General features: G+C 38.3%; 2 protein-coding genes, 1 long non-coding RNA gene and 1 pseudogene across 5 annotated transcripts; 2 read left to right on the top strand and 2 right to left on the bottom strand.

Moving 5' to 3' along the window:
* The first annotated feature begins 251 nt into the window (after positions 1-251).
* On the top strand, positions 252-8,367 carry LOC143574278 (uncharacterized). The gene is made up of 3 exons (XR_013142563.1): positions 252-385; positions 6,307-6,454; positions 8,250-8,367. It is a non-coding gene; the product is annotated as an uncharacterized LOC143574278 (long non-coding RNA).
* A 2,960-nt stretch (positions 8,368-11,327) lies between these two features.
* On the top strand, positions 11,328-13,447 carry LOC143574279 (chaperone protein dnaJ 72-like). 2 transcript variants are annotated; one of them, XM_077058936.1, is made up of 4 exons: positions 11,328-11,762; positions 12,896-12,965; positions 13,083-13,230; positions 13,322-13,447. In XM_077058936.1, exons 1-3 carry the CDS (start codon positions 11,362-11,364, stop codon positions 13,140-13,142), a joined length of 531 nt encoding a protein of 176 aa, XP_076915051.1. In that variant the 5' UTR covers positions 11,328-11,361; the 3' UTR covers positions 13,143-13,230; positions 13,322-13,447. The 2 variants fall into 2 exon arrangements, with proteins under 2 accessions (XP_076915051.1, XP_076915050.1); XM_077058935.1 differs by having other exon boundaries at positions 13,083-13,211; positions 13,298-13,440.
* Positions 13,448-13,794: 347 nt separating this feature from the next.
* On the bottom strand, positions 13,795-18,005 carry LOC143574280 (putative aquaporin SIP2-1). The gene is made up of 3 exons (XM_077058938.1): positions 17,714-18,005; positions 14,143-14,406; positions 13,795-14,061 (listed from the first exon to the last, which is right to left on the bottom strand). Exons 1-3 carry the CDS (start codon positions 18,002-18,004, stop codon positions 13,909-13,911), a joined length of 708 nt encoding a protein of 235 aa, XP_076915053.1. The 5' UTR covers position 18,005; the 3' UTR covers positions 13,795-13,908.
* Positions 18,006-20,572: 2,567 nt separating this feature from the next.
* LOC143574270 (putative protein S-acyltransferase 1) lies at positions 20,573-22,977 on the bottom strand (annotated as a pseudogene). Its single transcript, XR_013142562.1, has 5 exons — positions 22,826-22,977; positions 21,939-22,121; positions 21,469-21,777; positions 21,024-21,245; positions 20,573-20,935 (listed from the first exon to the last, which is right to left on the bottom strand). The product of XR_013142562.1 is annotated as a putative protein S-acyltransferase 1 (transcript).
* Between the last annotated feature and the right edge of the window lie 260 nt (positions 22,978-23,237).

A 23,237-nucleotide genomic window follows, 5' to 3' on the forward strand; every position in this document is an offset into this window, starting at 1 on the left:
TAATACTATCCCCGCCAAATTAATCAACAATCATTCAAGGCAATCCGTTAAAGCCAATTGACGATTAGGGTTCTTCCGTCTTCCTCACTTTACTTTACTGAGTTAAGGTACCATCCATTATAATGATGGATCGATTATTCTTATTTCAATCGCTATGCTATTTAGTTATCCCATTTCTTAGTCGATTAGGGCAGCGCATCTACTATTCTCCAATAAGTTCCAGGTTAGTGATTAGTATGAAATTTTTAATTGTGCTCACATGTTCTGTTCAATTCAAGTCTAATTTGATCCAATAATGATTGACACACTGTAATTCTGTATCGATCCTAAACAAGTGGTGTGCGAGTTCGTGAAGGTCAGACTCCTCCAAACACAATCCAGGTATGTCTGTCTTGTTCATTCTCCATTGAACTGTAAGCAGATTCTTAATTTGTTCCTGGTTCCCAATTGAACTTTACAATTTTACCAATCCGAATGAAGATGACGGATTTAGTTTTTGTTTATAAGGTAACTATGAGTTTTGTGCAAGGATTTTAAAGTTCTTTTCCGTTACTTTATGTTATTGTTCTTCTCATTCATATGAGTCATACTGAATATTATTACTATTATCAATACTCTGTTGAGCCTTTGATTATATGATATTGTTGGCCTATTAACAAAATATTATGAAAATTCTTGATTGTTGTGAAGTTTTTTTAGTATCATATAGGATCATGGAAACTGCCAGAAAATAGCATTGGGAAATTGTTGTGTAAAATGAATAACAAAGGTGAAGTATGGTATTATGTTAGACATAGATTTGTAATTCTCGCTGGATGTTTTCTTACTGTGTCCCCAGAGTCATAATCCAGCTATGCATGCTGCTGTAACCAACACGGTAGTTAGTTATAAAGTTATTAAATCCTCAACTGAATTCTAAGTTCATGTTTGGTAAGTTATGTTGAATTCTAAGTTTCTTCCAAGTTTTCTTAGTGTAAAGAAATGGTTGTAGTAAAGTAATGTTTATTACTTGAAGGTGTGTTGAATACATAAGCAACTACATCTATATATACACAACTAAACCCTAGCTAACAGCCCATAAAAGGCCCATGGGCTTTAACCAACAATATGGGCTAAAACCCTAACTAAAATACAATTAACACTCCTCCTCAAGTTGGAGCATAGATGTTAATCATGCCCAACTTGTTACAAATAAAATCTATCTGAGCTTTCCGGAGCGGTTTAGTTAGAATGTCTGCTAGCTGGAAATTTGTCTTCACATGAACTGGTTGAATGGAAGGAGGATCAATTTGTGTGCCTACTACCCGATCTCTGATAAGGTGGCAGTCGACCTCAATATGTTTTGTCCTCTCATGAAATACTTGATTCTTGGCTATGTGAATAGCTGACTGATTATCAGAGTATAACCTCATCAAGTCATTAGAAACAACCCCGAGCTCTCTGAGAAGACGACGAACCCATGTCATCTCTGATGTAACATCTGCCATGGCTCTATACTCCGATTCGGCACTCAACCGGGAAACCGTGTGTTGCTTCTTACTCTTCCATGATACAAGGTTTCCTCCAACAAACACACAATATCCGGTGGTAGATCGTCGAGAAATTGGACAACCTGCCCAATCTGCGTCTGAGAACCCTGATATCCGACCATCTCCTTCTTCCGTGAAGGCACCTACACGACAATGACCCTGTTCTGAGTATAATATACCCAAGCCAGGTGAGGTCTTAAGATATCTTAAGACACGAAGGGCAGCATCCCAGTGACCGGTGTATGGTGTAGCCATAAATTGGCTCAGAACACTGACAGTAAAGGAGATATCCGGTCGTGTGACGGTTAAATAATTAAGTTTACCAACCAGCCGTCTGTATCGCTCAGGATCTTTCATTGGATCTCCTTCTTTTGGGAGGAGTTTCTTTGTAGGAAGCATTGGGGTATCAACAGGTTTACAACCCAGTAAGCCACATTCAGTTAACATATCAAGAACATACTTTCGTTGGGAGAGAAGTATTCCTTGTGGAGAGCGGGATACTTCTATGCCAAGGAAATACCTCAATCGACCTAAGTCGCGGACCTGAAACTGAGACTGAAGAAACTGCTTGAGTTTGGAAATCCCGACCTCGTCATCACCTGTGATTATAATATCATCAACATAAACAACTACGATAATCCTCTTCCCTTTCTGGTGTCTAAAGAAGACAGAGTGATCGTAGGCACTCTGAGTCATCCTAAACTGTCCCATGACACTAGAGAATTGACCAAACCATGCCCTGGGAGACTGTTTAAGACCATATAGAGAACGACGTAGTCTACAAACTTTCGAGGCCTCCTCCTCAACGACGAACCCTGGGGGCTGCTCCATATATACCTCCTCCTCAAGAACACCATTAAGAAAGGCGTTCTTGACATCAAGTTGGTGGAGCGGCCAATGATTAATGGCAGCAAGAGCGATGCAAATACGGACAGATGGCATTTTAGCAACCGGAGAGAAAGTTTCATCGTAATCAATGCCATATGCCTGAGAATACCCTTTTGCAACCAACCGAGCCTTTAAGCGGTGTAGGGAGCCATCCGGGTGTAGTTTAACCGTAAACACCCAACGACAACCAACAATACGCTTCCCTTTAGGAAGTGTTTCAAGATCCCATGTATGATTGGACTTTAGAGCCCCAATTTCATCTTCCATAGCCTGTCTCCATCCTGGGTGAGCGAGAGCGCTCGTCACATTTTTGGGAATCGGGTAGGAATCAAGGGTAGTGGTGTACGCATGAGATTCAAGAGATAGGTGGGTGTAGGCAACATAGTCCTGAATTGGGTAACGAGTACATGTCCGGGGTTCCTTGCGAAAGGAAATAGGTATATCGGGAAGTGGGGCACCAGGAGGATCATAAACAGGTGTGTCAGAGGTTGGTGGATCGGGTAAGGATGTAGTAGTGAGAGGTGTGGATTGCTCAGATGTAGGCGGAGTATCGGAGGGTATTTCGGGGTCGTGGCCAGGTTGTGATTCAAGAGTCGCTGATGTTTGACCCCTCCCTCGCCTAGCATATGTGAAAAGCAGTGGCGGAGATTCTATCGGTGGGTCAGAATCAGAGGAGATTGGATCGGTAGAAGGAACTGACACAGGAATGGTGGGGATGAAGGGAGATGTGGGTATATCGAGGTCAGGAAATGGGTCAGAAACAGGAGTGGAACACTCAGGAAAGTAAGGACAGGGCTCATTAAAAGTGACATCGGCACTAGTAAAGTATCGGTGAAGAGAAGGGCTATAGCACCGATACCCTTTTTGAACCCGTGAGTAACCAACAAAGATACAATGAAGGGCTCGGGGATCAAGTTTGATTGTTTTCGGACGATGGTCATGAACATAGGCAACGCAACCAAAGACTTTAGGTGCGAGAGGAAAAGGAGTACCAGTGGGACATAGTACAGAAAACGGTGTTTTACCGTGAAGAACGGGTGTGGGCATACGGTTAATCAGATATGCAGCTGTGAGAACGGCATCTCCCCAAAAACGATGAGGGACACGTGATTGGATCATGAGTGTGCGAGCAACATCCAATAGGTGACGATTTTTGCGTTCGGACACACCATTTTGTTGAGATGTATATGCACATGATGATTCATGAATAATACCGTTGTTTTTCAAGTACGAAGAAAAGTCGGTGGAAAATTATTCCTTAGCATTATCAGATCGGAAAGTTTTAATGGTGGTGTTAAATTGGTTTTGAACATAAGCATTAAATTCTTGAAATATGGAAAAAATTTCACTACGAGATTTCATCAAATAAATCCAAGTGGTGCGAGAATAGTCATCAATAAAGCTAACAAAATATTCAAAACCCAAAGTAGATTTGGTAGGGCATGGCCCCCATACATCAGAATGCAAAAGTTCAAAACAAAAACTGACTCGATTAGACACTCTAGGGGGATAGGGACGTCTGGTATGTTTACCAAGTTGACACGACTCACAATGAAAATTAAAAGACGAAAGTGGTAAATCTGGACGCATTTGCCTCATAACCGCTGTAGAGGGATGACCTAACCGACAGTGGTCCTCCCTGACTGAGGCAGTTGCTGTAGAACATGTAGGACCTGACGGGAAGATTAAGCGGTAGAGGCCTCCAGATTCAAAACCTGTGCCAATCAGACGGTTCGTCCCTAGTTCCTGAAAGATACAGTGAGTAGGATAAAATTTAGCAGAGCAATTGTGTTGTTTAGTAAGTTGGCTTACCGAACAAAGGTTATCGGGAAATTTAGGAACATATAGAATAGACGAGAGGTTTAAGTTGGATGAGGTGTTAATGGATCCAACCCCCAGTACAGGACAGGAAGACCCATCAGCCAGTCGAACAGGTTGGTGGGAGATTTTATTAAGGTTGGACAGAATACCCGAGTTCCCAGTCATGTGATGAGTGGCACCCGAATCAATAATCCAAGATGAAGAAGGGCTAGGAAGCGTACCTGAATCGGCCGTATTGGCACATGGGGCAGGAGCAGGAGCAGGAGTCTAAGAGGCTAGAAGCTGCTGGAGACGACAATAGTCTTCTTCGCTAACTGTGTAGGAGAGAGTGGCGGTTGGACCTGAAGTCTCACCAGCGGCAGCCAAACGAGCTTTGGGACGAGGAGGTGGCTAACTTCCAGGAGGGTGGTTCGGGCAGTCCCATTTCGTATGACCTGGTTCCTTGCAATAGTGACAAACAAGACCACCGCCCCGTCCAATACCCTTTTTGTGGGTCATATGAGAACCTCGACCAGTAGATGTATAGATAGCCGATGTATCAGTAGGAGATAGAGTTGCACCAGGACCATACATTTCCCGCAACAGGTGAAAGGTTGATGCAACTGAAGATGTGGCAACGGAGTTGCTCAACAGTAGGGGTCGGGCGCTTGAATACTTGGGCGAGATTCCGGCAATGAAGGTCATGACATCCATCTTGGCGTTTCGCTCCTCCTGAATCTTCAAATCAGTAGTGGGTGGAAACATAGTGCGAAGCTCATCTCGGAGTTTGCAGAATCGTGTGAAGTAGTCGGTAAATGTAGAATCACCTTGCTCGGCCCGACCATAGGCTTGAACCACAGAATAAGCATGAGAGACAGACTCCTTAGCCGAAAAGGATGAAGAGAGGTGATCCCACATTTCCTTTACGGTGGAAAAGTTTTGAGCAATAGTAAGGATTTGTGTATCCATAGCATTCCATAGGGCCATTAAGATTCCGCTATCATCAATTTTCCATTCTTTGGTAATCGGGTCCGGGGGTGGTTTAGTGAGATGATCGTCTTTGTCCAAACTTTCAAGACCCTTTTGGACAAAGAGACTCCACGAACCCCAATTTTTTGAGTCAAGTTTGACCGGAATGCGAAGAACAGCTGAATAATTAATAATACCTGGAGCAATCTGAGTTTCTGAAGCCTTTTTATCAGCCATTGGATCTGAAAGTTTCTTATTCGAACGAATACACACGCGAACTGAGACAGAAAACTAAAAGGTCCCGAATTGAAAAACTAACAACACAGGGTGGTGCGGAAGCAAAAAATAAGTAACCTGAAAAAAAGGACGGCGGCCGGAGGGCGGTGCACGCGGCGGCGCGTGGAGGGCAATGGCGGAGCAGAGGCGGCGCGTGGGGGCGCGTGCGGCGGCGGATCGGCGGCGGAATTTTAGGGTTTGCTGATCGGAGGTTGGTGGTGACAGTGAGAGAGGCGGTGACGGCGGAATATGTCTCGAAAAAAGATTTCGAGATCTGGACAGGAGGTTCGGTTTCGGTTTCAGATCTAGGGCCGGCTGGTTCAGATTAAGTGGCGGCTAGGGTTTGGATCGAGAGCCGTAGCTCTGATACCATGTAAAGAAATGGTTGTAGTAAAGTAATGTTTATTACTTGAAGGTGTGTTGAATACATAAGCAACTACATCTATATATACACAACTAAACCCTAGCTAACAGCCCATAAAAGGCCCATGGGCTTTAACCAACAATATGGGCTAAAACCCTAACTAAAATACAATTAACACTTAGATCTATAAGTTCAGAAACAATAATCTATATATCTTATTTGCTTAACAAACTTATCATTCATCAAATTATTTTAAATTATCTTTTCCTTCTGACAATTGAAACACAATTATCATAGTTTTTTTTATTGCAATTTGTTATCTTGATTAGCTGTTGTTCCTTATGGTGTAATTTGTGTTTCATTTACAACTAAAGTGACTTTCGATTCAAAAAATTCTTATCATTGATTTTCATTTTGAATTGTTTATACAAACTGTTAGATTGAGGTATTGATAATTCTGGTGTTGACTTGCACACTAAGGTACATATTTACATCTTTTGGCATCAGGTGTAATGGAAAGATTGCATGTTATGTGACTGTCAGGGGAGACAAGGCAATGCAGCTTTTGGAGAGTGGCTTGAAGGTCAAGGAATACGAGCGTTTGAGAAGCATTGGTTTCAACTTTCAAGTAAGTTTGTTTTATTAAATCCCTTGGCTTATTTATTTGATATAGTTTCTTCATATTCCATATAATATTTGGTATAATTATGTTTCATTAAAAAATCTATATGAACATTACTAAGGATTTAAAACGAGTTTTGGTTGACTTATACGCTTGTAAGTGAACCAAAAGTACACAAACGGAACATGTTTATATTGGTTCATTTAACTTTAACCGAAGAAGCAACTCAACACCGACCATTGAATAAACGGAGTTTCTTGTTCGTAATCATTCAATAGAAAATGACCATGTTCATGTTTGTTTGTGTCATTTGTTGATAGTGTAAACAAATGGTTCACGAACTTGAACCAACAGAGTTTCTTTTTGGTGCTCATTCATTAAGACAATTAAGTGTATTCTTGTTCGTCTGTTGATATTGGTGTTTTGATAATGTTACTATGGATGCTTTTTTTCCTCACGAGTTTTATCTAGATTGATTTTTTTTAACTTAAATCAAAATGAAGTTTGCCCAACATCAAACTTCGCTTTCCGTTATGACCCGTATTAGTTATTTTATTTTAAAAAAATTTTAGAAGTCATTTTGACTTGAATCAAAATGACCAAAAATTAAATTTATAAAATATGAAGACATGAACAAACGATATTTGTGTCCTAACCAGGAAATTTGCGTTTTAAGTGGTTGTACGTTTTTGTGCATGCAGTAATATTAAATTTGATTCTTGACTTCTTGTTTCATGAACTGAATATGGACAAAAAAATTTGTTCACCTTATCAAACGAACGAACATGAGCACGCGTTTTGTTCATTCTTTTATGCTTGTTAACGCCCGGTTATGTTGTTCAAGAGCAAGTGAACCAGATATAAAAGCTCAAGAGAAGGAATATGAAACATTAACTTACAAATTTTCCAAAAAAACAGGTATGTCTATAGTGCTGTTAATGTTGTCTTTTATCTATCTTGTAGTTTTAAAAAGCCTCTACCAAATTCACAATTCAAAAAATCTTTGTCATCTGTTGCATCAACCCTTCAATGGCATACCATAAATCCATTCCTCCTCATTTGTGGCTCGAAAATACAAAAAGTTCCAAATAGATAATAACATTATATTCCTAAACTTCTTGGATATCACAGCCCAAAAAAATAAAACAAAATTTGAAGTTGATTTTTGGTTCTAACTTTGGTCTGGATCCAATCCCGATTTTTATATATGGTTTTGGTTAGATATCCAGATTTGAGTGTCACTCAAACTGAACAACAACGATAATATGATTCAAATCTAATTCAAACAAAAAACTGACCAATGACTACAAACCAGTAGTGTGAAAGTAGAAACCTGTTACATCTACTATTATGTTAAACCGGTTGATATCGGTTTTATTTCTCTACATGTTTCTCAGAACTGGTTTTGAGGAGAAAATTTTCAATGTTATTGATTTTTGGTCGCTATCAAGTGTCACCGTTAGATTTTGTCCACGGACATGGGTTTTTATTATTTAAATGGCACCATATTTAAGCATTTGTTTAGATACAATGAGTATTACTAGGTAAATGTTCCATTTATGCTGTATACTTGGTTCAGTATTGACTGTATTACTCTTATATTCAATATAAAATAAATGGTTACGGGTTGCGTTATCTCAAACGTGTCAGATGGAACGGGTTGGGTTGGTCAAGTCAAATTGACAAATAATATTGGATGTTTTATCATTATCTTTTATCTACAATATGTCTCATGTCTCATTTTCATATAAAAAAATGTTATCGCTTTTATCTCTTAGAAACTGTTTTATATCTTTGGTAGGAGAATTCGGATCTTTCCATTGTTGGCTTCAAGTTCAAGCCGGTGAACATTATTTGTCTTGGGATTCTTGGTGAACAAAAAGATGTGCTTATTCCTTCCTACATTATGTGCTCGACAAATGATGCATTGATTCATTGTATACGTTTCTTGGTGACTACATGTATACTACTAATACACTATCTGTGTATAAAGAAAGTTTCTAGCTAATGATACTAGATAATGGATTTTGACCTTTAAAGTCACTTCAGTTTATTACATGTATACTACCAATACAATTTAATTAGTAAATTAGTTTTAAAAGGGCGTACCCGCCGCGAAGCTTCGCGGCGGGTATTTCTGCTAGTCTTATCAAAACTAGGGATGAGCATTTTGTCTCAAATACCCGCACTACGTACATGTACCCGTACCGATTTAGCTTATTCGGTACGATATTGGTACTCATTTTTGTCGAATTTTGGTACAGGTACAATCGAGTACAGGTACGGTACGAGTACATTTGGTATTTCGTACCTGTTTGAAGTATATAAAGGTTTAATTGGTATACTTCATATTTAATATATATAATAAATTCTCCAACCATGTTATTATTGAACATGTACCGAACGTTTCTCCAAAATTAAATAATATAACATCCAAGACTCGAACCAACAAACAAATCACTTAAAGTCGGCGGCTGAATTAGGGTTGTTCAATACTATCGTATCTTTAAATTGACGTCCAATTTGATATCTGTACTAATTTGGTACCTGTCACGTACCTGTGAAAGTACCGATACCCGAACTAGTTCAGGTTGTTTGTTACTCGTATCGGAACTGGTTTCAAGATCGTCGAAGATTTAGAAATAAAAAGGCAAAGTGGTACAAAAACGGGTGCTGTACCGAAATACCCGTACTTGTACCCGTACCATACCAAAAAATTTGGTACGAGTATTGGTGCGCGTTTTTATTGATTTTTGATACGAGTACAACCAGGTACGGATACAGATACGGGTACTGTCCCACGCTCATCCCTAATCAAAACATATCATATAGTAAAAATCACCCCTTTTGCGAGTTTGTGGGGTTCAGGTAGAGCCCCAATGAGGCACGGATGGCAATGAAACTCGTATTCGATGGAAAAAACCAAAACCCGACACAATTGGAACTGGTAATACCCGACCCGTTAGGGTTTAGGATTAGTTTTGAAATATTTCACGGGTTTGGGATTTGTAATATACCCGATAACATTGACTCATTTACCCCAATTATGAGATTACTCGATGTACCAGACATAGCTTTTTTTATGTAGGAAAATTGGATTATAATAATTCAAACTATTAATTAGTGGCCATTATTAATCAACTAACAATAAAAATATGACCGGCAATAATTTAACTTTAAGTTTTATTATCAATAACAATCCCTGTCTAACAAATCATTAACTCCGTTAGTTACATTCTTTTAAGTTAAGGTCAAATGATTGAAATGCCCTTACTATCAATAAATAATAGACAGAATTACAAATTTTGTCATTTAAAAACAGCTAAATTACGGTTCGTTTCTTTTTTTTAGTTTCTTTGCAGGCGGTATCCTTTAAACATTTTTTCCTACACGTTATGTCTTTTACGCTAACTGGGTTAGAAAAACTCAGTTAAATACCCTCAAGTGAGACGCGTGTGAGAACATTTTGGTCTTTTCGTCTGTAACCAAACAAAAACACTTTACTATCATCTCCATCCTTTTCAATTTCCCTCAAATTTAAAACCAATTCAAAACTAGATCCAATTCTTCATCATCCACCACACCAAAATCAATTCAAATCAAAATCAAATCAATTCAAAACCCAGATCCAATCTCCATCCTATCATCAAACCCATCTCTCAATTCCCCCAAATCTCCAATTTCTAGGGTTTTTCAAATCCCTTAAATCCTCAAATCTCCAATTCATCCTCCGGTGGCGGAGACGCAGGTGGTACGGACGACGGTGTCTAGGTCGTGGGTTAGGGTTTTGGCGATGGACTCGAGCTCGGTGGCGGCGGCGGAGTGGGTGTCGCGGTCGGAGCTTTGATAGGCGACAAGAGTTTAACTCGACTGCTTACGGGAGCTTTGATAGTTTTATGAGCGGGTACAATTCGATATTTAACAATCATGAGGGTCATGAAAAACATTACTTTGGCACAAGTGATATAAGCAACTGTGGGTTGCCACCGCTGCCCGGAGAAGAAATTGGATGGCCGGAGTCGAATATTGGGTGCCCAGAAGACGTTTTAAACCCAAGGACTGGACCGGAAGGCCATGTTTCAGGTGAATGCTCTGTGAAGATGTTTGGATTGCCGTTTGATTTTGATTTGAATTGATTTTGGTGTGGTGGATGATGATGAAGAATTGGATCTAGGTTTTGAATTGGTTTTAAATTTGGGGGAAATTGAAAAGGATGGAGATGATAATAAAGTGTTTTTGTTTGTAGATACATACGAAAAGACCAAAATGCCCTCACATGCGCTTCACGTGAGGGTATTTAACTGAGTTTTTCTAACCCAGTTAGCGTAAAGGACATAACGTGTAGGAAAAAAAATGTTTAAAGGATACCGCCTGCAAAGAAACTAAAAAAAGGACACGAACCGTAATTTGACTTTTTTTAAAGGACAAAATTTGTAATTCTGTCTAAATAATAATAAGTTATTACCTTATAATTTTTTATACCTTTATACACCATTTAATAACATTTAATAAAATTAGTTAATGAACACAAACGAAAAAATATAATACATTTTGTATGTTATGCACCCAAAAGTACATGATTCATTTAAAAGAAACAAATCAAATAAGTTGTTTAGGGTGATACAAACAACAACAAACACATCCCGTTTATTTATATGTATTTAAACATGAATAAACGAACTTAAATGAACGAATAAAACATGTGTTCATGTTATAAACAGTCCTGCCGTCAAACGGTTCACCGAACGTTTGACTCGTTTACATGAAGATATTTACTAAGGAAAAGGACCGAAAACACGGCTGTATCCGAGCCACGATATCCTTTCCCCGACCACCCAACCCAACCAACCTCCTCTCGAATCCTCTTCAAATCACCCTTCTTATGTCAAAATTGTGTCTCTCTCGATCCAACCATGGACTATTACAAAATCCTAGGCCTGACCACCAACGCCACCAAAGACGAGATCAAAGAAGCATTCCGAACCATCGCCAAGCAATTCCACCCGGACAAGCACTCCGCCTCCCCCAAGTCCGTCAGAGACGGTGCCACCCTCAAGTTCAAACAGGCCTCCGAGGCCTACGAGGTCCTAGTCGACGATCACAAGCGTAAGCATTATAATAATAATATTCGATCCAATCGAACCAATCAGGGTTACGGGTATGGGAATTATGGATACGAGTACACGTATGATAACAGGACGAAGAGGAACTATGATTATTATGGTAGTAGTAGAAAGGCGTCTGTTTCTAGGGCTCAGATAGCTCTTGGGTATATTAACAGCCGTGCCTTTCTTCTACATCTTGTTTTTGCCGGGTATGGTTTCTTCTCTGTTTTATCGCTTTCTAGATTAACTTGACTGACTTTTCATCGTGTTGTAGAAATAGTAGTCGTAGGGGGTGTGCACGGTTTGGTTTGGTTATTGAAAAACAATAACCGTATGGTTTTGGTTAGTCGGTTATTAGCAGTTAATTTCGTTCGGTTTGTTAAAATTTTTACTAAAATTAAAACCATGAACAGTATAAACAATTAACTTATACTAGTTAGTTCCAAAATACACAGGTGAAGCTAGCTGTCAAAGCCATTGTATAAGAAAATAAATGTAATTTAAAGCATGTGTTGTTCAAAATGAATTAATACATGTTACTGACAGAATGAAATATCCAAGATCAAGAATACAATGGTCAAAGAAAGTATCATTTTGAAGTATTGGAACAAAATAATACATTAATACATTAGAAAAAGATAATTGTTATGGATAAAGTATTGGTTAATTGGTTCGGTTCGGTTATTAATAAATGGTTAACCAAACTGAAAAATCGGTTATTTAAAAAATTAACTGTCGGTTCGGTTTTGGTTTGGTTAATTCGGTTTTATGCTCACCCCTAGTACTTAGGCGGTACCAACTAGCTATTAATATGATTAATACAATGGGAATTTCTTACATGTAATTTTCAGTTTTATATATACACATTTTTATATGTTAAAGTTCGAGTAGACAGGTTTTAACCCCTCCTCGACCCCTTTAGGACCGAAATCGCCGCTTAGGGACGTCTTTGACCTATTTTGACCCACTAGCACTTTTGTCGCTGATTAGCCAAAATCGAATCGCGAGGGCTCTGATTAGCGAGTCGTCGATTAATAGCTTTAATTCACAAATTGAGATCAGTTTTGTGCAATATGGTATAAATTTACTAATAATGAGATCTAAGCTTAAAATCAAGTCAAAAATTGTATGTAGGGTTTCGAAGAAATTATAGAGCCTTTTAGAGTCAAAATGATATTTTGATTAAAAAATTTGGATTGTTTATCAGATTTCTTGAGGCAGATCCTTGCTTGATTAAAAAAATGTGATTATTTTGTTGCTAAGAGTAAGTGACTTTGATGATTGTGACATGATTTATATTGTGAAACCTGTTTGTTTGATATGATGGATAATATTTCTGCAGGGCTATATTAAGTGGTCTGGCAGTCGTTGAAATAGGTAGAGATAAAATCTGGAAGATGCAGAATTCGGGTGTATGTTTCTTGTCCTTTGTAACCATGTTTCAAGATACTGAATTTACAGTTACAGCTCATAACCGACAATTTTACTGGTTTATATTGATCTTAACAATTTTTTGTTTTCATCTGCAGAAATCGTTTGAAGAAGCAATGGAATCTATACAGAAGACAAAAGTAAACGAAAAGGAATAACAGTTACTTTCTTTTATTATACAGAAATAGGGTTGTGGATGAACACATGATTTCATGGTGTGTTGTAATGTGAGTTCATGTCTTGCATGTGATTTCTTCGTTTTCTTGTTTTTTTAATTATTATTCTGATCATATGTAGCTGCTGCATGTTGCAGATCACATAATTCACAAAGATAAAGCTGATAGGGAATTGAAGGCAGAAGAAACAAGTGGATGATGTTTTCTGTACAAAAAGACCAACAACCGTTATGAAATCCTCTCTGTACATTCATGTTGGTGTTGGTTTAGTGAAACTGATATTATAGTATTATAGAGTTTTCTTCAACTTATTTTAGGCTCAAATCCTGTTGTGAGTTGGTAAAAGAATAATGTTGTTATAGTTATTTTATCTATTTATCTTATAAAAGCATTTGATACTCATGTTTCATGTGTTATTTACGTATCTGACCGTTTGATGACACTGATTAACTGAACATTGTCAAAGAGTGATATAAGTGATGAAGTTTGATGATGACAATAGGAAGATTAATAAATTTAATTTGTTTACTTGATACTTGTTTGAATACGAAAAGTCGAGTATTTATAATGCTGTGATAAAAGGAATACAAATGACAAGACAAGAAAATCTGAAAATCTATAATGTACAATGAATCGCCTAATAAAAATTTGAATACTGAAACATACTTGTTTGACTAGAAAAAGTCAACCAGCTCATTTGTACAGTTCTGTAGTAATAAATTCTTGATTGTATGAAAACATGTCATCTTCAGTTAGTTTTCTGTTTCCCGGGTTTTGAACCGCGTACAAGCAACCTAAATGTCCATACTGCCAATAGACACGCCTCCATCGGGGCAAGCCAATAAACAATTATATGCTCTTTTGTTTTATGAATGCCAAGAGCATACGCCCACCCGACAACCTAATTTTGTAAAAATAGTAAATGTAAATATGCAAATTTCAAGAAAAATGTTGCAAACAAAGGTTTCCTGAAGGAACTTACAGCAGCTGGATTCATGCATCCACCGGTTAAATCTGATCCAAGTGTATGTAGAGCGAGTTTTAAGATGCTACTAATCCATGTTTTCATGAAGAAACTTCCATCATCAATGTTTCTATCAAGACCAAGTGTGATCAGCACGTGTACAAATGTTAATAATCCTTCTGTTAGTGCACCTTGATGGAGGTTAATGACAAGCTCTGGCCCGTACCATAATTCAGGAAATGTCTCGAGGATAAGCCTCACCCCTATGATTGACCCGAGCACCTGATAAATCAGACATAAATGAGAGAAAAATGAACAAATTGTAATCCAATTGTTCTGATGGTTAATAGGAAGATACGATTAAATAAAACTTAGTTGATCATGTGTATATAATATGTTGGCATCTAGTTAATTGATATTGCATGCTACAGAAAAGAACCAAAGAAACTGAACTAATTGAAGGTTTTACTGTATATTGGATGGATAATAACGAATTTGCATATTGACTGTATTGTTACATATTGTTAGGAACAAAGCGGCGCGCGGAAGCGAAACAGCACACACATGCACAACGATAAACACGCATAAACGAAAATATAAACGACACAAGAATTTAACGTGGTTCGGTCCCCGCGAGGGGACCTACGTCCACGGGCTGCAACTAGGTTTTCTTATTAGCTCAGAACCAAGATTACAATTACATGATGGGATATATATAATAAACAATATTATGGTTAAACATAATTAGGAACCAAAACTGGGCCTCCTAATAAAACCGGCCCAAAGGCCTTCATAACCCAACAATCTCCCACTTGAAGGCCTTGCGATAAATTCCAGCCTGCCATCCAAGTAAATATAACAATCTCATTCATCCAGTAACTCTAGTAATCTTCAGTAATAGAAATCAACCAAGCCTCCAGTTCCAAGAACAAGCTAAAACTTCAACAAAAGAAGTTCTCCAAGCCTCCAGTTCTCTAGGAACAAACTAAGATTTCTACCAATCCACACCAGTTGCAGCGCCCCTTCCCATCAGTTACCTGAAAGGCCCATTGAAGCTCCCGAGAGCTCCAATCCGGTCATCACAGACCCAGCCATGACAAAACCCGCCAATGGCTCATCCTCAATCTTAACCGGCCCTCACTTACTCACACTACCGGCTCCAAAGACTTCCAGAGGATAATCACTCTCCAAAAATCAGCAGACTATACCAGGAGAGATTTTCACATTCGGATTTCCCAGTCTTCCGAACTCAACGTCCCTTTGGAAACAAACCTAGAACACACCGCGTGCTCCCACTGTTACCAAAACCCCGAACATGTTCAGACCTCCGAATACGCTCAAGCTAACATCACTGTGGCTCCAGGCTTCATGTCTGCAAACTGAAACCCCTTAGCTCTACCCGATTCAGCGAGCCAAGACCTTATAACTCGGAAGTTGGTTCACTTCTTCCGACGATACAGAGACCGTATCTTCCAAAAGTCTTTAACTAAAAGATTCAACAAATGCTTCATTGAAGTGAGTAACAAGAAATAAAGCAAACTAGAATCTTGAACCCAAGAGTCTTCACCGCCTTCACTGAGTCTCAATGCATCAACCCCAGATACATTCTCAAAAGCAGAATTCCAAACCTTTCGACATCGACTCTTAAAATGTCCCACCTCTACGCAACCTACCAAGTCGACTATGCCCAGCTCCCACTGTTCCTGTTATCCCAACCCATGCCACACCAACACTCCATGAGATGAACCCCACTCGTACTATCCCGGCAAATAACTTTACCCAACACGAAATTATGAACCTCTCAAATGGTGTACCACTGATCACCACCAAACAAGATATAACTTCACAATTCCAAACGAACAAGAAGTAATAATCACAGTTTCGAACCAGCTAACAGGCAAACAGCTATAACAACAGTAGAACTTTCATGAAATCAAGCGGTACCAAGGGTTCTATGACCGTACACACGATCAGTTAACTCAAACCCTAACCGAAAGATCATCCAAACGAGCAATAGTTAACATGACTTGCCACTAACCTCATTTTTTTTTTTTTTTCACTTATGCCGTCACCAGCACACCCGCTGGTTCCATTTTCTCCAAGTTTATCCATCACCAGTACTATATCCAAGTTCACATGACAAACCAATCAACCAAAATCCAAACCGTCAAACATTCCGATCATAACCACCTCGTCTTCAGTTATAACAATAACAAACGAGAACAAATCGAAAACAGTGAACAGACACAACAAGGGCACGGGCCTAAACTTGACGATTGTTCAACAGAACACTGCCAAATAAACCGATTTGCTCTTGCAATAACCGATAAATCAACTAACTGTAAATAAACTATATAAAGTTACCTCAGACTAATCTCTTGCAAACAAATCTGAACCCGAACCTAAATGGTCTTCACAAAACCCGGTTCCCTGAAGCCGAGCAACCTCCAAAGAAAAACCCTAAAACCCGAAACACCCGACCCGGTGCTTCACCTGCAACGCCCGAGTGAAACCTGCAACTCCAAGAAGTCCAAAACAGGAATTCTAATTGCAAAATCACCCGGAAAACCGTCCCAAACAGCCCTGAAAAACAGCCCCGAACAGCCCTGTTAACCAGAAAAACGAAGATCTCTGACAATACTGTTCACCGCCGGAATCACTGTTCACGGCCGGAAACACTGTTCATGCCGGAACTGTTCACCGCGGCACTGTAGCGGCGGCACTGTAGCAGCCCTTCTCAAACCAGCCTCTTCTACCTTTTTTTTTTTTTCCGATCGATACCCGTGCAAAACCGTGTGTAAACAACGAGCCAAAGCTCTGATGCCACTTGTTAGGAACAAAGCGGCGCGCGGAAGCGAAACAGCACACACATGCACAACGATAAACACGCATAAACGAAAATATAAACGACACAAGAATTTAACGTGGTTCGGTCCCCGCGAGGGGACCTACGTCCACGGGCTGCAACTAGGTTTTCTTATTAGCTCAGAACCAAGATTACAATTACATGATGGGATATATATAATAAACAATATTAGGGTTAAACATAATTAGGAACCAAAACTGGGCCTCCTAATAAAACCGGCCCAAAGGCCTTCATAACCCAACACATATCATGTTACTCTCTCCATCATAATACTATGGGTGTGAATCTCTTACATGGCATGTCTGGTTTAGTCTAAACGGGTCAGGTTCAATTCTACCTGGCAAATTTAGACCTCTTTAACCTGCTCATTTTTGTAACTTAAAAAAAATGGTGTTTTATGTCATAACTAATTTCAAGTTGTATGTTTTGTTATAGATTTGCAATTTACAGTTCTAATATGCAAAAAGAGACAATTTTACAGGTCAAACAGGCCGTGCTTGTGTAAACTTTTCGGGTTTGATCCGTCAACCCGTGTACACGACCCACAGTCAAAAAGCACCTAAAACTACAGTCATATAATAATAATAATAATAATAATAATAATAATAATAATAATAATAATTTTCTAATCAGGATCTATAAACACAATTCATAATCCTCAAATATTTAATTGCATAACAACACTTTCATATTTCATCAGAAAATAAAAAAAAAGCAAGTAACCTGAAAGGGTATTCTTCCAACATTTAAGAGAAACGTGATAAAGTTTCCATTAACGGCGGATGTGACAACAACAATCGGATTGTAAGCTCCGCCATTGGTACCGAGTTTAACCAAGTAAGCAAATAAGAACATGTTTGCAAGGGAGAGTGAACACTTACAGAACTCATAAGCGTTGTTACCATACCTAAACCCTAACAAAAATTGAACGATTATTCTGATTATTACGCTTGCCCAAACCCACATGAAAGACAAAACCGTATCTGTAACAATCAATTGCCCAATTCCCGCCATTTTCCAAGGATTATTGTCTCGATTTCTCAACCCTTTTTCCGCAAATTAATTTGAATGTGACAAAACATTTGTGGTTTTAGTGGAAGTTTGATATTAAGACCAACACCCAGAAACATGCCTAGTAACATAATGCGTAGTCAAAAGTTAAAACTACATAATCTCATGCGTTTTTACCCCATGGGATGCCTAATTAGCATTTAAGTTTTGCAAAAGATAAGTATAGTGAAAAAAATGCTCACAACTCTCCTATAATCATTATTTTATTGCTAATCTCTCTCTCTCTATCTCTCACCCACACCCAAAATATTATGTACAATTGTACATAACGCCGGCCACAAATTTGAATACCAAAACGTTGTCGGGGAGGGGGGGGGGTCCCCGACATTTTAGCCCAAAACGCCACAACGACTACAGATGGTCTAATAAGAAAACTCAAGAACATTGTCACATCATCACCACATTTTACATTTATTTTAAGGGGCAACTTCATATAATAGCAACAAAAAACAGCTTCTACATATTAGTGACCTCTTCTAACGATTCATTTTGGTGTTCGCGGATGGATGACGAAAAACAACTTCATACGGTCAATATAGCATAAGACCCCCCCCCCCCCCAAGATGATGTAAGAAGAAAGACGTGTACACCTAATAAGTAATAAGATTAAGCAATTACGTAAGATTATTGTCATTCTACCTTGCTCGACCAACATTCATAAAATATGTGGGAAATGCATTGAGAACATCTACATTTTCTATATAGAGTGAATAAAAAAGCACTATTAATAATAGTTTTAAAAAAAATTATTTTATTTCTGTAATTAAGTATATATAACAAGCGTTGCCCATTCTTATGCCACATCACATCCATTCACACCCCAAACCTGTGCCCCTCCTAGGTGAAGGGGGTGTTGCCCCTTCTTCTACGACCCATTGGCGGACGGAGGCATATGTTACCCCCCCCCCCCCCCACTCAAATTTTGCTAGGTTATGTTAATATTATATTATTTAAGTTGTGTAAAAAACTTTTTGTATAAAAATAAGCTTAAAAATGTCTCAAGTGAGGCTAGAACCTACAACCTTTCGGTTGGAGTCAAACTCATTTGCCACTAGACCAAGCTAGTAATTGTACAACTAGGGTAAAACATTAAATATACATATTACTTTTTCATAAATATAAATATATAAATATATATATATATTTGACGTTATTTTACTAATCTCGTCAAAATAACGTTAAAAGTGGCGGAAGGTTAATCAAGCATCATGTGGTGGTGTTGATAGCCGAAAGACAAGGGTACATGCACCGATCAACCAGTGTTCCGATGATTGAGTGTTATGTGCCTTATGTCCAAGGCTTGATGCAAAACCACTATCGAGCCGGGGGTCTCACCGGAAGCAGCCTCTCTATCCCTATGGGGTAGAGGTAAGGCTGTCTACATCTTACCCTCCTCGGACCCTACCATAACTTTGCTATTGGTGGGATATACTGAGCACGATGATGATGATGATATATATATATATATAAATTTGTGCCCCTGAAAATTAAGTGCCCCGACCGGTCGCCCACATTACCTAGTAAACATTATTATTACTTGTGCCACTGTCAAGAAATACAAACCATCATAGCAACATTGCTTTTGGATTTGAAAATTTATTACTCTAACTGATAGCAACCTCATAGGAGATTCAAATTCGACACTAGCCGATATCATCGAAGGCGGGTTATCTGGGTCAGCAGCAAACGGGTCCACGAGTTGGATCAACCGGGTTGGATTGTACACATGCAAAAGTGGCTAAGAACACAAACTCATGCAGTTGCATCCCACATTTCCATCATTGCCCAAATTTAGTATTTTCAGTTTTAATCTTTTATTATTGTTGTTATTGTTGTTGTTATTATTATTATTATTATCTGTAATAGTGGGTTTCCATTTCTTGTTATTTTAGTGAGTAGGTAGTTAGTAGTTTAATTCCCTAAAGGCTAGGAACGTGGGCAGTTTTCTTTTTATTTGTTCTATATGTATTCGAACCTAATGAATGAAATGGAAGAAGGTTTATTATGTTTTTTTAATTTGGTTTTTCCCTACTGGAAGGCTAAATATTCCATTGCTATCTTAAGCTTAGAAACTTGAGAGGTGAACTTTGGATACCTACTCGTGACAGGTGGTGAGTCTGTATCTTGTTACGGGTTCGTTTTGCTCTTCGGTTACAATTCGGGTGGTGAATCTGTATCCCGGGTTGTTCGTTGTAATTATCTTTGTTTGATTTCACAGTTTTGGTTAGTCGTTTGAAGCCGAGTTTATAACACTTAGATATACAAATAACATCACTTTAAGCCCAAACAAATTCGTTGTGTCGTGTCTAATCCGTTTAAAGAACATGATACGTTTTCTCAGCACTAAAATATCTCAAACTACCACAATATGATCTTGTGCCAAAACAAAGTTAATAACATTCTATACATGAAAGCAACACCACCATTTACCTCTCTACTCAAATCTTTTTCATGTACAACTATTTAGTTTGATTCCTACATCGCTATAAAAACCTGAATCTCAACGATTAACTAGAAATCATGGATTTGTTCTTGTGTGTTTTTGGCTTAACTGATACCTTGTTAATCTTTACCGGCAGCAGAATGGTTGGAAGTCTTGTCGTTTGACAACATTTCGTCCTTTTGTTGGAAGATGAAGATGCTCGGTTCCCTATCTAACTTTGCTTTTGAAGCACGCATAGATGCTGCACCAAATCTTTGTGTACACGACCCAACAGCTGAAGCAGTATCATCATCTTCAACTACCACCCACTCTCGAAAGTCGATAGGGGGTGGCAATTTAGAGCATATTACATCCTTAAAGTTCTTAAAAAACCCTTCATTAAATGGATTTTTCTGTTTTTCGTACCGATACCGGAAGTTCTCATACGTTGTCTGCAAGCACAACAAAGAAAAAAGATGGCGCTTTTAGGACAGTTAAGAATTCACCAATGTGGTTAAACATGTGTGTGAATATTATAACCTGGTTTGTGGAAATGAGATAAAAATGGAAAATGCTAAGCCCGCCAACGAACCACACGCTTATGAAGCAGTATGAAGCAAGCATAACCGAAACCACATCTTTTGATAAACTATCCCAAAAGCTACCCTTTTGACGAATAATATCAAATAATGAAAACACGAAGACATATACACACAAGGCAGTCGAAGAAGTCACGAACAGGATAAAAAACCGATAGTTGCGCTGCAAATGCATTAACCATTGTTACAACCAACTACGATAAATTCAAAGGTCCCATTAAGATTTTAGACTCATTTATAGGTTTAAGAGTGATTTTTTATAGACGTGAGACAATGTCACCAAGAAACTTACAAACCTCACCAATATTCCCGCTAACCAATTAGACAAGGTGAAAAATGTTTGCAAACGTGTAAGATTGATCGAAAAATAAGGTTGATGGACTTACAACTCCGATACACTGGCCTACCCACGGGCAATGGTGATCAAACCGTTGCACGCAGTTATTACAAACGGAGCAATGAGAAGCACGTGGAGGGCGGTATAGCATGCACGTGTCACAGTATTTGACTTTGACCGAGTGGCCATTGACGAGCATATCTTTGATTCTTGGTCGCCTCAGGCTCATGGATGGACCATCTGACCATTCCAACGATTGTGACCGGAGATTGAAAGACTCTTCAACTTCCGGCGGTCGTTTGTTCTTGCGAACTATTCCAGGATTTCTTGCGGACGTCATGAAGAGAAAAGTTAGAACCTGCTTATAGTAACCTCGGTCAAATTTTTAAGAACTTCTAAATCGCTTTATTATATTTTTAATGAAAAATATGTTATTGTTGATTCGGGGGTGATTGGATTCATTTCAACTAGCCCGTTTAACCCGTTTGAGACCTCTAGGAGAAATGAAGGTTAACGTACCAAAAGGGTGAGGGCGATTTCTATGATGAGTTCTGCGTACTCAAAGGCGTTTCTTCCATCTTTTCTCAGATCAAGTAGAGTGTTGATGCAAAAAGTTATCGCAGGGGCTCCGATAAGGAATGTAGATAGAAGTATTGAGCCCGCATCAGGACCGAAAATCAATCTACCGCCGCAATAGAATTTCTGTACAAAGTTCAACATATGTAACTATATGTTGGTCAAGATAAGTTCATGTCATCTTTGACTTACAAAGTCAAAAGTTGACTTTTTTATAAAGAATGGTTTAAAATCCCTAAATGTAACACACAAAGGAGTTAATAACATGATGCAGTGAAATAAATATGAGATTTATCATCAAATAACAAAAGTAATAATGCGTTCATGGAGATACATTCCAATCAAGTATTGGCTGCTCATATATGCCCACAACAATACAACATCATTCATTATTCAATGCATAAGGACAAACGAAAACCCATAATTATAACACAAGAGGGATGGAAACATTGTGAATATGAAATGAAATTGAGATTTATAAAATTACATATGTAACAGTTAATTTGATCCAAAAAAGTCAAATGTTGACTTTCTTAAAGATTTATAGAAAGCCCATAATTTGCACACAAAAAGGTGACGACAATATGATAGCCATTTGAGATATATCAAATGCCCATGAATCAACATTGACCTTTCCCTATCAGTATCATCCAAATGTTGACTTTAAAGTCAAATATTCATTTTTTTTTAATATGATTCTCATAAAAAACAAATGAAGTGGATGATCATCAAATCAATTTATGGTTTATGGAACTGCAGAATAATAATAATAATAATAATAATAATAATAATAATAATAATAATAAAATGTGGGATGAAAAAGAACTCACATTACGACCTTTCCAAACTTGATAAAGTCTCTTGGTGTTGGTGTTGCGAGGAGGAGGCAGGGAGTTGTTATTTTGTGACTCCCTCATCATCATATATATGTATTAGCTACAGTTCAAAACCCATTTAAACAACTCAATTTTCAAACCAGATATATTATATATGTATATATGTAAATAAAGAAATATAGAAGAAGAAGACGGGGAGATTGGGGGCGTTTGTTTTGTTTGTGGATTAACAAATCAACTCTCCTTCTTCCTTCTATATCTCTTTCTTTTGTTTTGTTTGTATGTATGTATCTGTGTCAATCTGTTTGTCTCTATATCTCCTCGCTTTGTACGATCAACATTCTTCCTCTTTTCGCCCAAACCCCAAAAGCCAAATGCCTTCCATCTCTACATTTTGTCACCAAAT

This window comes from Bidens hawaiensis, unplaced genomic scaffold (genome assembly GCF_021521415.1).
Source record: "Bidens hawaiensis isolate Kalapana, Puna unplaced genomic scaffold, B.hawaiensis_p1.1 tig00026875_1, whole genome shotgun sequence".
Classification (NCBI taxonomy): Eukaryota; Viridiplantae; Streptophyta; class Magnoliopsida; order Asterales; family Asteraceae; genus Bidens; species Bidens hawaiensis.

Excerpts from the sequence above, each read along its gene's own strand:
- LOC143574279 (XM_077058936.1), top strand. The coding sequence starts at position 11,362 with ATGGACTATTACAAAATCCTAGGCCTGACCACCAACGCCACCAAAGAC. Across the intron at positions 11,763-12,895 it reads CTACATCTTGTTTTTGCCGG|GGCTATATTAAGTGGTCTGG; the intron begins GTATGGTTTCTT and ends ATATTTCTGCAG. Across the intron at positions 12,966-13,082 it reads GGAAGATGCAGAATTCGGGT|AAATCGTTTGAAGAAGCAAT; the intron begins GTATGTTTCTTG and ends TTTCATCTGCAG.
- LOC143574280 (XM_077058938.1), bottom strand. The coding sequence starts at position 18,004 with ATGGCGGGAATTGGGCAATTGATTGTTACAGATACGGTTTTGTCTTTC. Across the intron at positions 14,407-17,713 it reads TTGGAAGAATACCCTTTCAG|GTGCTCGGGTCAATCATAGG; the intron begins GTTACTTGCTTT and ends CTGATTTATCAG. Across the intron at positions 14,062-14,142 it reads GATGCATGAATCCAGCTGCT|GTTGTCGGGTGGGCGTATGC; the intron begins GTAAGTTCCTTC and ends TTACAAAATTAG.